The sequence below is a fragment of the Erithacus rubecula genome (assembly GCF_903797595.1).
Source record: "Erithacus rubecula genome assembly, chromosome: 17".
In the NCBI taxonomy this organism is placed as follows: domain Eukaryota; kingdom Metazoa; phylum Chordata; class Aves; order Passeriformes; family Muscicapidae; genus Erithacus; species Erithacus rubecula.
Window position 1 is genome coordinate 1,827,877 of NC_136669.1, and position 15,704 is coordinate 1,843,580.

The following is a 15,704-nucleotide window of genomic DNA, read 5'->3' on the forward strand; positions in this document are numbered from 1 at the left end:
AACCCCGCGCCCTGAGCCGTGCCCGAGGGACATTCCCGGGAACTGTCGCCGCCGGGACCCCGCGCGCCGCAGGGTTCGCGGTGCCCGGGAGGGGGCGACACCCGCGGTACCCGCGCACAGCCCCCGGTGCCCGCGCGGCGGCGCTGTTGCCGCCCGGCGGAGCAGTAGAGTCGGGGCGCGCTCGCTGGAAGGTCATCGCGCGGGGCGTGCCGGGAAGGCGGGGTCTCCCTGCGGACAGCCATATTGTCCTGGCCGGGCCGAGCCCAGGGGCGCGGGATGATGAAGGGGTTCCCGGTGGCCGCGCGCTCGCTCTCGGTGAGCGGGATGCGGGCGCGTCGTGCGCGGTGCGGGAGAGGCGCAGCTGGCGGTGACAGCCGCAGTCTGGGCGCGGGGCTGCGGGCGGGGCTGGCCCGGGGCGGTGAGCCGGGCGGGGGGCAGCGGCAGCGGCGCTGCCGGGCTGCCCGCGGGGTCGCGGTGCGCCCCGGGCCGGGTTGGGCCGCGGGCGGCGCGGCGGGACGGCGGCTGAAGGTCAGACAGGCCGCGGGGCGGGCCCGGAGCGCCCCGCAGCGAGCCGTGCCGGAGCCGGCCCGGCGGCGAGCCGTGCCGGAGCTGTGCCGGAGCCGTGCCGGAGCTGTGCCGGAGCCGGCCCGGCAGCGAGCGGCAGGGAGCGGGGAGCGAGGGCATCCCCCCCCGCTGGAGAAGCTTCAGCTGCGTGAGACAGTGGTGCCCTTGGCATGGCGTGTCCTGCAGGCGGGCAGGGGACAGAGGACTTGTCGTTCCCAAAGGCTCTCGGACAGCGGGGTAGAACCTGTGTTGGATGTCCGCTGGGAATGCGCTCGAGTGGGATGGAGAGTGACCTCTGAGTGACAGCGTGTTGAGTCAGTTTTAGATATGCAGTAGTAGTTCATAAATAAGCAGACTTAGAGTTTGAAACCCTTGGTGAGGGAGGTAAGGAGTTTTTCCTGGGTTCATACAATGAACAGTCTCTGGTGAAGAAATGAGAATTACATCACTGACATCCGTACAGCCGAGTGCTGTGGTGTTTCTGTCACTCGGTTTTCACCTTGAGATGCATGGGAATAAAGTTTCTTTTTATGGGAAAAAATTTACATTAATATGTAAATTTACTAGTATAAACAACTTCTAAAGTGGATGGACAGTAATAGCATTTCAGATTTGAAATCAGTAGTCTTGTCATTTCTGTTGCCAGCTGCTGCAGGCAGGGCTCTGGTGTTATTCACCTCTTTCATGTGAAGGACTGCTTCTGCTTATTAAATCCTGCAATTATGGAATGATTTGAGTTGGAAGGGACACTATAGATCATGTCATTCTTGCCCTCTGCCATGGTTAGGGACATCATACACTAGACCAGGTTGTTCCAGGCCCTGTCCAATCTGGCCTTGAAGACTTCAAGGGATGAGGCATCCAGAAATTCTTTGGACAACATATTCCACTGCCTCACCACCTCACAGGGAAGAATTTCTTCTTAAAATCTAATGTAACTCTCTGACAGTTTATATTTGTTTTCCCTTGTCCTATCTGTGTAAAAAGTCCCTCTATGTCTATTAAAAGAGCTCCTTTAAGGTGGAGGAAAGATTTTTACATTGCTGTTTCTTGAAATTTCAGAGTCCTTGTGTAAGTCATAGCACAGGTTTTACTGATGTAAGAAGTAATCACAGGAATTACTAGGGAATCACTGTTTTTACTCCAGTGTTTGCAGTCCTTCTTTATATTTCTACTTTAAAATCAGACTCTTTTTCAGTATGTAAGCAAATGTGATGACCTAATTAAGAAAATCTGTTCTCTTATGCTTTCTCCTCTAGAAGAGATTTTACTCACTTAAAACAGCTCCTAAAGTTTCACACTCACTAGCTGCAGCAAAAGTGAAATTATCTCCAGAGTCTCAGGAACTTGAGGTCAGTATAAAAATAAAGGTTAATTTTTTTTCTCCCCTCTCTTTTTAATTTAGTTTTTAAAACTCGGTCAAAGTTTTCACTGAATGAAAACAAGGGTTTTTTTTATTTTTAATACAGATCACCAAATTACCAAATGGCTTAGTTATTGCATCGCTGGAAACCTTCTCTCCAGCTTCAAGAATTGGTGTGTTTATTAAAACAGGCAGCAGATATGAAACCACTGGTAACCTGGGAACTGCCCACTTGCTTCGTCTTGCATCTAACTTGGTAGGTGTTCATTGCTTTTGTTATTATGTTAACTGCAGGTGAAATGGTCAAAGGTTCATAATGGCAAAAATAAATGGTGTGGTAAAATTTAATGTAAGAGATCTTATGAAGTGGAGAACAATGTACAGTGGTACTTGGTTATGTAGTTCAGTGCAGGAGAAATTATGCTGCTTCCTGGAAGAGGAGAAATAATACTCATTTGTAATTATGCTTTCCTCTTGTGTCTTAAACCAGATATAAATAGTATATCTACATTCAAATATACACATAACTCATTTTATTTAAGCTACAGTAGTAATTACTTCAGGTGGCTGATAAACTCAATTTTATAAATGCATGGAATATTTCTGAGTAGTTTCTCTTTCTGCTGCCATCAACCCAGTATCTGTTTTTTAAATAGCTGGGATTGTAAGCTGCCCTTTTTTGATTTGTTTAATAGACTACTAAAGGAGCTTCCTCCTTCCGGATCACTCGTGGCATTGAAGCTGTTGGGGGCAGCCTGAGGTTTGTACCACATAAAGATCATCTGTGTTGGTGAGATGCAAATGAGCTCTGAGACTAAAGGAAACACAAGACAATAAACACAACAATATGCAGGTGGATAAGCTCAGCATGGAGGTGGTACTTGAATAATGATGTTGTCAAGGAAGATCTTGTACTTTTTATTCTGTTAAGCTTGAAGGCTGTGCTCATGATTTGTCTTTTTTTTCTGTAAACAGAATATAAATATTGTGTGCATGTAAGAAATGTAATTTATATAGAAGCTTAATTTTCTGTCTGCCTTTGCAGACTTTGAGAATTAACTTCCTAAAATCAGAAGATTTTTTTCTTCCTCCATCTTTTGTGAATAGATTGCCACCTTGGGAACAGTACAGACAGTAGTTAGCTTTTGTGATTTGAGGGTTTAAAGCCTAGAAAACAAGACCAAGAGGAATAAAAGAGGGATCTCACTGTGCCTGCTTTCTTTCAGTGTATCTTGAAGTCATCCAGTAAGATCTTTTTATCTAGAATTTGACTCTACCCTTTTTCTAGTCCTGTCAGTAACAAATATGTTGAAGGAAAAGGACAGGATCAACTATGTTTTCTGCCCAAAGAGAGCAATTTCTAAATTGCTTTATTTAATACATAGGCACATTTTTTCATGTTTTGCTGTTCAACTTTATTTGCTCTTTTACCTTGGATTATTGTGGCATCTTAAATTCTGATGGTCACAGACACTTGTTTACTTGAATACTGAAGATGTGAATTTTAAATATGTCTGTTTCTGCTCTGTATGAATTTAAACAGTCATCCCAGACAGATTTAAGGTTAAGTAGTTGTTCTGATCTGTATCTTGCTGATTAATTTGATCAATGGGGAGTGTGTGTGAGCATTGACTTGTGTTCTTTGCTGAAAAGGATTTTGTTTTTTTCTCATGCAGTGTGCATGCAACAAGAGAGACAATGGCTTACTCTGTTCAGTGTCTGCGAAACTCTGTGTAGGTATCTGGGTGGGCTGCAAGGGGAATTACTGCCTCCTTTACAACTGCTTGGTAGTCAAGACCTGTCACTTTACAGGGTGGGAGGAATATCTATTTTCATGCTTTTTTAATAAATCAGTAAATTTTTATATTAATATTCAACTTCTGTTTCATGTTACTGAGCATGTAGATGCTACAGAATTAATTATCCTACTTTGTACAGCAGTGCTGGTAATTGCTCTGGTTTGAGTGATGCATTGTTGTTTACAGATGAATTTGAATTGCTTTCAACTGCAGAAGTATATGTTACTTGTATTTAATTCCTTTGTAACTTCTTTTATCTAGTGATACAGTAATGGAATATCTCCTGAATGTTACCACAGCACCAGAGTTCAGACCATGGGAAGTAGCTGATCTTCAGCCACAATTAAAAGTTGATAAAGCAATTGCACTTCAGAATCCTCAAGTTGGTGAGTGTATCTTCTGTTCCACTGTATTGGTTCTGCAGGAGTTCCTTCAAAATAAAAACAAAAGTGGAAAAAATAGTCTCCCTTTTGTTCTGTCCACTACAAATAGTGAACATCTCCATTCTCAAGAACAAAGGATGCCTACAGTGAAGATGATAATTAAAAGGATGCTGCACTCCTTCTAAACACTGATTGCAATTATAGCTTGCTGTTGAAGCCAAAGTGTTGAGTATATATAAGTTATTATATATATATAAAAGTTTGTTTTGGTTACTTTTTTAATAAGCTGCAGAAGAATAGAAGGCCTCAGCCCAAGGATTTGGAAACTTCCCTATGAATTGGATTATTCCAGACCTGCTTTTGTAAATCTTACGGTCCTTAAAGTGGATCACAGCTCTTCTTCATTTAGTTTCATTTGTAGCATTTATTATATCTGGCTCTTGTGTTAATTATCTGAAACTTTGTTCCTCTCAGGAGTGCTGGAAAACTTGCATGCTGCAGCTTATAAAAATGCTCTGGCAAATCCCTTGTATTGTCCAGACTACAGAGTTGGAAAAATTACTTCTGAGCAGGTAGGGTTCTTTGTATTGTGTTATATATCTGTTTCAGTTTTATGTCAGGAATAGGTGATGACACTTGTGAGAGAAAATTAATTCAGTATAGATACAGATAGTATTTATCACCCTATTGATCTGGTGTTTAAATAATTTATTTCAATGCACCTTTTAATACTGGGTGCAGAACTCACATTCACATTTTTAAAAGATGGTTAGTGTCAGTGGCTTTCTGTTGATGGTAAGGTTGTCAATGAAATGCAGATGTTCTTGTGTAAAAGGGTTTTGTCACTGGGGAATGCAGTAAAATTACATTCTGTATACAGTTCCTTTTGGAAGCTTTGGAATTTGCTTTAGGAAGTATAAGGGGCTATGTCAGAAACACATTTTTTGTTCTTTAAACAAAATACCCTAATATGTGAATTTATTGTTGCAGCTTCACCATTTTGTACAGACCAATTTCACAAGTTCAAGAATGGCTCTCGTAGGAGTAGGTATGTATGTTCCTGAATGAACAGTGCAGGTCATGTGGGAAAACTGCTAGAGAAAATTGAGTTCTCTATAGAAGTAAACTGTTAGGATAGGCATCACTTTTATTTAACTGCTGTAGCTTTTCAATGTCCTTGCATTACTTGGAGTAACTGTTGTATTGCAGGTGTAGAGCACCCTGCCTTAAAGCAAGTGGCAGAGCAATTCCTGAATATCCGAAGTGGATCTGGTGTTCCTGGTTCAAAGGCTGTTTATAGAGGGGGTAAGGATATTTCTTGTAGCTATTCTTGGTGGAGACTCAGTCACATTCTCTGAGTGATTGATTTTTCTCTTTATAAATGTGGTAGTATTCAAAGTTCTAAATGCTGGACATTGGCAGTGACAGTTCAGATGCATATCCCATTTAAATAAGCAGAAGATTCCACCATGGAAAGTACTGGGATAAAACTGAACCCAGCTCTTCAAAGTTTTACCTGGGACATCATTTTTTCTATAAAGTGAAAAACAAGCTGCCATATGTTTTCTCTTGGGAGTCTTGATAAGATTCCTGTAAGAGTAGGTTAAGGGCTGTCAGGAAGTGGAGGTAGGATTTCTGTTTAGGGAAGATGTGGTAAATGTTGTAAGTCAAAGCAGTGCTTAGCTCTTTCAGAGCAGTGTCTTGTACCATTACCAACACCTATTGTTTAGTTGGAATATCAGATGATGAAAGGGGAAAAGAAAATTTCCAGCATTTAATGTTTGACTGGAATATCTTCAGTTCCGATAAGCCAGTATCAATATTATTATGAACAGAAGTTACACTGTTTTTTGGGTTTTTTTGTTATGTGGAGACTCTAGACTTTTATCCCACACTGTGCATGGTTTAGGGTCAGGTTCAGATAAGGCATACTAAGGTACTGGGTTTTGTGCTAGCAAGAAAAATTTTGAAAGGACTTTTTAAAATTACCTGTGGTCTCATGCTGCTTTCCTGAGTGGACATCAAGTAACTTCAGGCCCTGGCTTCTCTCTTGTTACAGGGAAATGTTTCTTTTCCATGCCTCTGCATGTAATAGTTTCTAATTCAGCACTGTGTTGCCTTTTATTCTGTTGCATTTCTAGGAGAAGTCAGGAAGCAGACGGGTGACAGCCTTGTCCATGCTGCTGTTGTAGCAGAAGGAGCTGTCCTTGGGAGCCCAGAAGCAAATGCCTTCAGTGTCCTGCAGTATGTTTTAGGTGCTGGGCCCCTTGTCAAGAGGGGAAGCAATGTTACCAGCAAATTGACCCAGGGTGTTGCTAGAGTAACCAGCCAGCCATTTGATGTAAGTTCAGAGCATTTCTATATTCTGATTTTTAAGTAAAATGTGTATTATATTGGAGAGGTTACTACCTTCAGCTAGAATCTTAATTGGTTTGTTCTTGCACACATTACAGTGTATCACTGAAGGGCTTCCAGTCTGATTTTTCCTCAGGCCAGACAGAGTTTAGCTTCTTGAATTACAGTACTTTAGATCCTAATAGTAATTATTTTCCAATGCTTGATACTGAATTACTCTGATACTTATAACAGTTGATGATAATGTTTGTTTTGCAGGTTTCTGCATTTAATGTTAATTACTCTGATTCTGGGCTCTTTGGGATTTATACCATATCCCAGGCTCCAAATGCTGGGGAGGTGAGTTGCTGATTAGAATTTAAGTATTAATAACATAACCTTCAAAGCAATGTTCTGATTTGAGATAGTGACTGATTTGTCTAAAAAAAAAAAAGAAATTAATCTGATCTCCTGTATAAGAATGCTGCAGGTTCAGTTATGACTTAGCTCTGTAAGCTGGGAATGAGACTTGCTTTGTGAGAAGGACAGATACATAATATGGACTGAAGTTAGTAAAATGCTTTGAATTGCTGACTGTAATGGCTGATTTACATTTGTAAGCCTAAGTATGTCATGAAGAACATGCTGTTTATTGAAGCTGGCAGAACTGAACACTCATATGAAAAATGGTGAGACTATATAAATGAATGCTGCAGTGCAGTTAAAATCCACACTTGCTTTTGTGCATTTTTGGGCATTTCTTACACTGGGTTTAGTTTTGTTATAAAACTGCTCAGAGTTGTGTTCATGCAAACAATCCTCACATTATTAGCTGCTCTTCCCTTGAAGTTTCCAAGATACCAGATAATAGAAATATTATTGATATTGAAATTTGACATGGGAATAAATCTCAATTTAATTTTCCTCAGGTGATTAAAGCTGCTTTGAGCCAGGTGAAGGCAGTTGCTCAGGGTGGTGTCACCGATGCTGATGTCCAAACAGCAAAGTGAGTGTGTAAAGAATTCTCATGTGCTGTAAAGAGAAGTTTTTTTTAACACACAGCTGATTGTCAAACACAGACTATTCTGTGCAGCAGAGCTTATCCTGTGATTATTGCCTTGGGGAGTTGCTCATAGTCCTGCATTAAAACTGAGCCCCATCAATATTCTTTTTCAAAGCTGTACAGATTCTCCAGTGGTGTTATTTCCTAATGAAATCTTGTTAGAGAAGTGTTAATATTTTCTGAAGACTTCTTCAATGTAAGAAATTAGCAAGTGTCAGCAGATGCTGTAATTTTAATCATACTGGTAGTATTAAGATGTATTTGAATTAGAATCCTAAATTGCATTATTTAGGTAATTCCCTTTACAGTTACACTGAGCAATTCCCAAAACAATTATAATAAGCAATCTGTGCCATCTTCAAAGAAAAAGGGTAATGAGGGTCTGCAAGTGTAAAACACTGAATTAGTGATGTTATACCAAGTGCTGGAAATACAGGCCCCTAGGAATATTTGGGGAGGGGGTCTCCAAGTACTATTAAACTGTATTGAGCTTTTAAAGCTGCAGTTGTGCAAAGCAACAATATAGTACAGACTCAAGTAGCAAAATGAAAACATTGTTTGTTGCATGTACAAAATACAAGACTCCATGCAAAGAATAGTTACACAAAATATGATAGCCTAGACATGGTTGGTTCTGCTTAGTCACTAGTAGCTAAATGGTGGATTCTGGACTTTCATACCAGGCATTATTTGTTTTGTGTGTTGTGGGTTTTGTGGTTTTTTATTTTGTTTGTTTTGGTTTTAACAAAGCTGCCTAATATTAGGGAATTACATGCAGTGCTGCTGTGGCTAGTTTCCTTTATTCCCCCTGGAATTTCCCTTCTTGAATGACTTCATACATTTCCTATATTCATCTTTTTCCTTTATTGAAAAAAATAACAACTAACCCAGGCAATTCTATTTGCAGACCCTGGCAATTGAATCACAAATACCAAGCTACTTAATAATGAGCTATTGGAATAAATAGTGTTCTATCTTTTTGTCTTCATAATAGAAGGACTGGGCTACAGAAATAAGATTTTCATATATAGCAGTGATTCTTCATGAAACACAAACCCCATAAACTCTTAACAAAGCATGGAACTATTACAGAAGGTATCTGACCCTTTACATTCACTGCTTCTATGTTACTTAGGACAAAAATGCTCTTCATGCATCTGTTCTTAATGAGAAAATTAAATTTAAACCTGATAGTTTGCATTAGTTACCTCAGACAGGAACAAATCCTGAGCTAGAGATCTGTCTGACTGTGTGAAGAGGCAGCAGGTGTTCAAGTGCCTGTCATTTTCATGCTTGGACTATTTGTGGTGCCTCTTTTCTAACCACAGAATCCTTTGTATTGGAAAAGGGAAACCTTACAAAATGGAATCTTGAGAAGTTTAAAAGGACCAAGACCTCCTTGTATTTATGGGGTGGTAAGGAAGGTCATATCAGGACTCATAAACTTGCTCATTCTTGATGCTTTGTTTGATGGCAGGAATCAGCTGAAGGCCAACTTTTTGATGTCAGTGGAGACCTCAAAAGGGTTGCTGAATGAAATTGGCTCTGAGGCCCTGGTTTCTGGCACACACACATCCCCTTCTGCTGCTGCTCAAAAAATCGACTCTGTATCCACTGCTGATGTTGTGAATGTAAGTGTGTCAGCATCTACAGGTGATCCTTAATCACTGTGTCAGGATTTTAATGGAAAGCTGATGCTCATTTCTGTGTGTTTATAAACACACTCATATATTATCTTTAAAAATAGAAAAGGCAATTCATTTACAGATCCCAGCTGGATATCTTTTGATGTCTTCACTTGCTTTATTAACAGAAGACACTTTAATCCAATACACTGTAAAGCTAGTGTAGCTGGGAATTATGTAAAATTCTCACCTTCTTCACTTAAAACTTACCTGAAACTGCCAACTGATATTCACAGGAAACTTCTTATTAGTTCAGTGCAGGTGATTCTGTGTCAAGGTTTTTAGGATTCCTGAGTCCAGAATAATGGGTGTGTTTAATAAAACAATTAAGCTTTCAGTGATAAATAGATGTAACTTGGTTGCTACTGCACATTACCTTGTTGCTTATATGTGAAGCAAATTTCCATCATTAAAAAAATCCATCATAAAAAGAAATTCTGAGATACAAAATTTGTTTTTTCAGTCATTGCTTATTTGTATTGCTGCAACTAGCAATAGCTTTAGTAGTAATGAGATACAGTGTATTTATGGTGTAATAATTATTCTAGGAATAACCATTTTTAGAGCTTATGCCTTTTATATCCAACTGTCTATCTGCCATTTCTATTTAGATTATAAAGTAATGAGTAGCTGTATTAGAAGCAATTAGATTTATACAGCAAAATGAGGGTTATTTACATGATGGTATGTAATAGTGGTGCCAGGATTTGTTTTGTTTTAGTAACTTGAAGCTGATGCTGTGAGTAGCATCAACTTTGTAGTGAACATTTCCTCATACCCACTTTCCTGATTTATTTTCAGGCTGCAAAGAAGTTCATCAGTGGGAAGAAATCAATGGCAGCTACAGGAGATTTGGGAAATACTCCTTTCCTTGATGAGCTGTAAAAATAAATCTGGGATGGATTTGATTCAAGATGGACCTGTGCTCTAAGTCACCATGTTCTAAATGAATTAATACTAACTTGTTATTTATGAATTCAGTTCTTTCAGAAAGTTAATCTGGAGTTAATTGTGGGCTTGCACTCATCAAATAAAGTGCTGAGTTCATACATTTTGTGTAGAAGTTTTTTTTCACTGAAAATGGTATATAAAAGGCTGTGTACACTAGAGGTAAAAACCACAGTGTGAAAACAAGAAGAGTTGTGATCAATGTAAAAAAATTAATTCTAAAAATTATCAGTGCAATGAAGACAAATGCTGTAATTACCACTGGTTATTTATGTATTCTTGTATATTCAGTAAAAGTTCTTGATAGATTGTCTCTATCATCCTTACATCAATTAAGTAAAGAAACCTGCCTTCAAACAAAGATGAATATATTAGACTTTCTTAAAGCTTTCTATTTGTTGTGACTAGCAGAGGTCCACAAGTAGTACTGGAACGTGTCTTTGAGGGAATTATCCATATATAGCTCATACATAATTTGAAATCTCTCAGGACACAAATTCTTTGAAGTCTAGGCATATATTAAAAGAAAACATATACAATACATCATAGGGTTTAGAGAGAGGATGCATGTGATACAGAATAGCAGGAGGGAAGAGCAAAGGGATCTCAGCTTGAGGGAGGTCAAACCACTGGCATTGCACAGTGTACCAGCCCAGTCACCTGTCTGGCCTGTATCAGATATTCACCAAATTTTGGATATTGCTGGCAACATGAGTGAGCTGCCAACACTGTAACTGTGAAGATTTATACTGAAAAGCAAATTTATATCATCATCACTACTGGACCCAGTGTCATCTTCATCCTCAGTGTTTTCACTCGCACAGCATGCTGTAACTTGAACATGCAGTAATTCCCATAGCCATTTAGTTAGCTAATTATGGGCTATTCATTTTTTTCCATACATGTTCTAAAGACAAGTTCTTCAGTTCTGAAGCTCCTCTAGTATCAAATATTCTGTTGTTGCCCCTTATATACTCTTTCCTTAGGTCTTTCTCTTTGCTCAGTCAATAGAAAAGCACACTTTTCTTTTTCTGCTCCTTCAGTGTAGTTAATGATTTAATCAAACATAAAGGTTTAATCTCTTGGAAAGTCCCTTGCTGTGTGTGAGCTTTCTTTCTGCTGTTCTAGCCTAATTATCTCATTTTAATACTTCTGTTCCTTCCCCTGCCTCTGAAGTTTATTTCTATTAAAACTTTCTGCCTCAGGAAAACTTGGAACTGCCTTGTAACCCATCTAGATTAATTCTACTGAGTGTATGGACCACCCTTAGCACTGAGAGCAATGTGTTAAAAGCTGTATACCAGCTCCACTTGATGGGTTTTATTTCATCCAGCAAGTCCATGTTTCTTCCTGGCATTTGCAATTCTGAAGGAAGGACTGCTCAAACTATAAAGGCACTGCTAGGAAAATTTTTCTAATTTAAAGATATGCCTTTTCACTGTACAGCCAGTAAATTTCTAAATTACTTCATTACACTGCAGTCTTTGCTTCATAGATTTCAATGTTAAAGAGACAATTTCCTGCTGGGAATTACCATTGCACAGTATCATCCCCAAACTGTAGCTCATGAGTTTAATGTAATTGGGCTGGGGACCCATGTGAGGCACTCACATTTACAGAGCTTTCAATTTTAAGTTTAATACAGGTGTCAGATGTTCCACAAGAAACCTTTAATAACTGGTAATAGTCTGCTGGTTCTGATATGGTTCATTTCAGGTTTAAAACATTTAGCAAATGAACACCTGTATGGATTGTTAAAGCACAGAGATTAGTCTATTGCCACTGTGTAACTACTCTATGTAATAAAGGGAAATAAAAAGCAAACAATAAGGCAAATTAATTTCAAACCTTGTGAAGATTTGTGTTACTTGCAGAAAGAAATTGCTTGAACAATAATGCACTGAATAAAGAATTAAATTATTCAAGTCTAGTTACTACATAAAGGTAATAGTCAAAATACTTTTTGGAAAAAATCTGCTGGTGACTAGGAAATCTGTTTTTGCTGGAGAACAATGTATAGACTTAAACCTTGATCTGATTATGGAACAGTCACCATATCAGCTATTTTAAGATCACAAGTATTTCATCACAGTGGAATGCTGGCACTGAGCTTTATACAGTTTGTGCTAGTTTCTTTGCTCTGTAATTTCAAACTGAGTTTCTTTTGATCTGTGTAAGTGTAAATAAATCAGAGACAGGCTCAAAGCATAAATGCAGAACAAGGATATTTTCAATGCAATTAAATTTTAATATCAATATTGGTTCTTTTTACCTGGTTTCAGTTTTCAGTCATTAGCTGCAGAGCTTTTTTCAACGAGGCTTGTTATCTGGAGATATGGCCCATCCTGTACCATTGTGAGGGCAAATCTTTGTTCATCCCTCCCAGTCTCTGCTGGCAGTGCTGCAATCTGTGTGCTCAGAGTTTTCCACTGCTGTCAACTGCCCTTTGAAAAGTGAGAGGAAAACTTTATTAGCTGAAAGAGTGAAATCATTCTTCAATAAAAGACATTTGAGAGGGTGCTGTCTCTGTTCTTCAGTATCCAAACAGTTAAACCTCCCATCCTTAGTTGCTTCTTTAGACCAGCATTGTGTGCTGAGTTAGTGCCAAGACTCCTTAAACTTGCTTTCTGCAAATAAACACACTGGAAGTAGTTTTTATGTAGAAGCTTATTTCTTAAAAAGTCACACATTTTGCCAAGAGAAGGAGCAACAGTGTTGTAATTCAAGTATTCATTACTAACAGCACCATATTCAGGGAAGGCAGGGAACAGGGCACAAAATAACAGAACAGAGGAGTTTCCAGCTATCAAGGTCTTCAAGAAAATACTGCATGCCTATAGCAAATGGATTTTTCAAATCACTATTTCTTCCATGCACCATTTTTTTGTGGTTTAGAGGGAATAATTTCAGTTATTTTTCATCAAAAGCCTTACAATTTTCTCCACCCTTAAGAAAATTTATCAAGTATAGGTGATTTCAACGGGAGGTAAGTACAGGGCTTGTCCTCCAAATAACAAATCCTACTGATTGCTGTTGAACACTTTAAGATTGCTGATATCTCCATTTTGTTTGTACAGGCTGACATCTATATAAAATACATAAAAATAAACAGCACAATTGCCCACTGGGCTTCCCGGTATGTTCCATATAGACCAGTTCTGCTGCTCTGGAAAAAAACAGGTGGGTGTTCAGTATTGGAAGGGAAAAAATGCAAACAATTAGATATTTTCCACGTACCTGTAGTTATGGGGGGTGTTTGGTTCATTTACTTCAACATTCCCACACCAAAATGACAGGAACAAAGGCACAGAGCTATTGTGGCCAAAACCGGGCTGGTTTCCCACATTTGGTGCATTGTTCATTTTCTGGCTGCAGATTCCCCACAGTTTTGTACAGCTGAATCCATGGAAAAGCATGCCATCAAAAATAGCTGTATTTGGGTGAGATTTCCAGTGACAATTAATTAGATTTCTTTCCAAAGACAGGGCACAGACACAACGTTATGTATTGCTTCTGAGGGGCTCCATAGCCGCCAAACCTCAGTCCTTCCACGTCCCCCGTTCTCATCAGTGCTACAGAAGCAGCTCTGGAATTTCAGCTTATGCCCAGTCTTGCAAAGGCATAGAGCAGGGACTCAAGAAACAGAAGGCAATTTTTTGTGGTGAACACAGACCTGTGATCGTTCCTCAGCCCTTGGTACTGACCAGAGGCTCATTATCGGTTCCAAATCACCTCTGGGGATCGCAGTGCATGAGGGCCGCGAAGGGGAGCCAAGGGTCGGGGACCCCCGGGCCAGAGCGGGGCGGGGACACTGCCTGGCCCTCACCACAGACCCGCCCTGGGACACCTCACAACGGACCCGCCCTGGGGCACCGCCCGCCCTCACAACGGACCCGCCCTGAGGCACCGCCCGCCCTCACAACGGACCCGCCCTGAGGCACCGCCCGCCCTCACAACGGACCCGCCCTGAGGCACCGCCCGCCCTCACAACGGACCCGCCCTGGGGCACCGCCCGCCCTCACAACGGACCCGCCCTGGGGCACCGCCCGCCCTCACAACGGACCCGCCCTGGGGCACCGCCCGCCCTCACAACGGACCCGCCCTGGGGCACCGCCCGCCCCTCACAACGGACCCGCCCTGAGGCACCGCCCGCCCCACCCTGGCCATGTGCCCCGCCCCCCTCCAGGCCACACCCACCGGCAGCGCTCCGCCCCCGCGGGAGGCCCCGCCCCGCCCGGGGCGCGCGCCGGGGAGCGCGGGTTCCCTTCCGGAGCGGCCGCCGCCCCCCCGCCCGCCGGGTTCGCTTCCGGCGCCGTCCGGGGTCCGTTCCTGCCGCCGCCGCCGAGCGCGGCGCGGGGCCCATGGAGCCACGGCCGTGAGGCGCCCCCGGCCCGGGCCCGCTGCGGCAGCCGGGCGGAGGCCGGAGCCGGGTGCCGCCGGAGCCGGAGGAGATGGACAAACTGACCATCATCTCAGGATGCCTTTTCCTGGCTGCCGACATCTTCGCCATCGCCAGCCTGGCGAACCCGGACTGGATCAACACCGGCGAGTCCGCGGGTGAGGGCGGCCGGCGCGGGACCCGCCGGCAGCGTGCGGCAGGTGGCCGGGAGAGGGCTCCGGTAGCGCTCGGGGGCGGTGGGGCTGCGTGAGGCGCCGGGGGAGCCGGCCTGGGGGCTCCCGGGGCTGCTCCCGGAGCGGCGGCCAGTGGAGCGGCCTGGGGGCTGCTGGCCCCCGGCCCCGGGCAGAGCCCCCGCCGTGCCTCCCGGGCTCTCCCGAGGGTCCTGCAAAGCCCCCGGGCCCGCCGTGGCTCCGGGAGCCCGAGGGCCAGGGCAGCATCCCTGCCTGTGCTTCCCAGGTGCCGTCACCTTGTCAGGGAATCCAGATCTGCCTCTGCTTAGTTTGGAGTGTTTCGTACTACACTGATGTTTCCTTTGTTGCGGGGAAGTTCTTGCTTTCCTTCATCCTTTTTTTCTGCCCCGAATAGTTCCTGCATGCTGATTTTTATCAGCTTTTAAGCCAAGGTCCCATGTGGTTTTTATTTGAGAATGTGACATTGTTTTCTTTATAAGAACAAGGATTTGCGCATCTGTCTTTTTAACTAATGCTGTAATTGTCTATGAACAATTTATTTCAGTCTGTTGATAAAGATCTGCACGTTCTGATCAGTGGAGCAGGGAGAGAGGGCAGCTCTTTGAACTCATGTCCTAGAGGAACCCAAAGCTCCTTGTCAGGAAAGGAAAGCATCCTTACTGCAAACTGATTAAACTAACTTAACCACTTTAACTGGCCCAAGGGAGCAGCATGAAGCTGTGTCAGGGGAGGTTTGGGTTGGTGTCAGAGGCTGCTGGGGCACTGACCAGGCTCTCCAGGGCACTGATACAGCATTGAGCCTCTGTGTCTTCAAGAAGTGTTTGCACAATGCTCTCCTGCACATGGTGTGATTTTTGGGGCTGTCCTGTGCTGAGCCAGGACTTGGACTTGATGATCCCTCTAGGTCCCTTTCAGCTCAGGAGATTCTGTGATTTTTCCTAAACTTATGATTTCCAAGTAAACTACAGGTTAGTA

General features: G+C 42.5%; 2 protein-coding genes and 1 long non-coding RNA gene across 7 annotated transcripts in view; 2 read left to right on the top strand and 1 right to left on the bottom strand.

The window, feature by feature from the left end:
- The first annotated feature begins 32 nt into the window (after positions 1-32).
- Positions 33-10,242, top strand: UQCRC2 (ubiquinol-cytochrome c reductase core protein 2). 3 transcript variants are annotated; one of them, XM_079320325.1, is made up of 14 exons: positions 33-315; positions 1,824-1,916; positions 2,034-2,183; positions 2,623-2,687; positions 3,604-3,660; positions 3,988-4,112; positions 4,584-4,681; positions 5,100-5,157; positions 5,319-5,414; positions 6,251-6,450; positions 6,723-6,803; positions 7,373-7,449; positions 8,984-9,137; positions 9,993-10,242. In XM_079320325.1, the coding sequence occupies exons 1-14, from the start codon at positions 277-279 to the stop codon at positions 10,074-10,076; spliced, it is 1,377 nt and encodes a 458-aa protein (XP_079176451.1). In that variant the 5' UTR covers positions 33-276; the 3' UTR covers positions 10,077-10,242. The 3 variants fall into 3 exon arrangements, with proteins under 3 accessions (XP_079176451.1, XP_079176453.1, XP_079176452.1); XM_079320326.1 differs by having other exon boundaries at positions 209-315; positions 1,827-1,916; XM_079320327.1 differs by lacking the exon at positions 9,993-10,242 and having other exon boundaries at positions 179-315; positions 7,373-7,457; positions 8,991-9,111.
- Positions 3,975-13,797, bottom strand: LOC306809137. 2 transcript variants are annotated; one of them, XR_013776173.1, is made up of 3 exons: positions 13,238-13,797; positions 12,412-12,583; positions 3,975-4,156 (listed from the first exon to the last, which is right to left on the bottom strand). It is a non-coding gene; the product is annotated as an uncharacterized lncRNA (long non-coding RNA). The 2 variants fall into 2 exon arrangements; XR_013776174.1 differs by lacking the exon at positions 3,975-4,156 and having other exon boundaries at positions 12,365-12,583.
- A 574-nt stretch (positions 13,798-14,371) lies between these two features.
- The window catches only part of MOSMO (modulator of smoothened), a 29,067-nt gene continuing 27,734 nt past the window's right edge, over positions 14,372-15,704 (top strand). The window contains exon 1 of one of the 2 annotated variants that reach the window (XM_079320682.1): positions 14,372-14,738. In XM_079320682.1, the coding sequence (XP_079176808.1) occupies positions 14,591-14,738 (148 nt within the window). In that variant the 5' untranslated portion in view covers positions 14,372-14,590. The remainder of the gene's footprint in view (positions 14,739-15,704) is intronic. The other variant, XM_079320683.1, reaches the window with a different exon arrangement.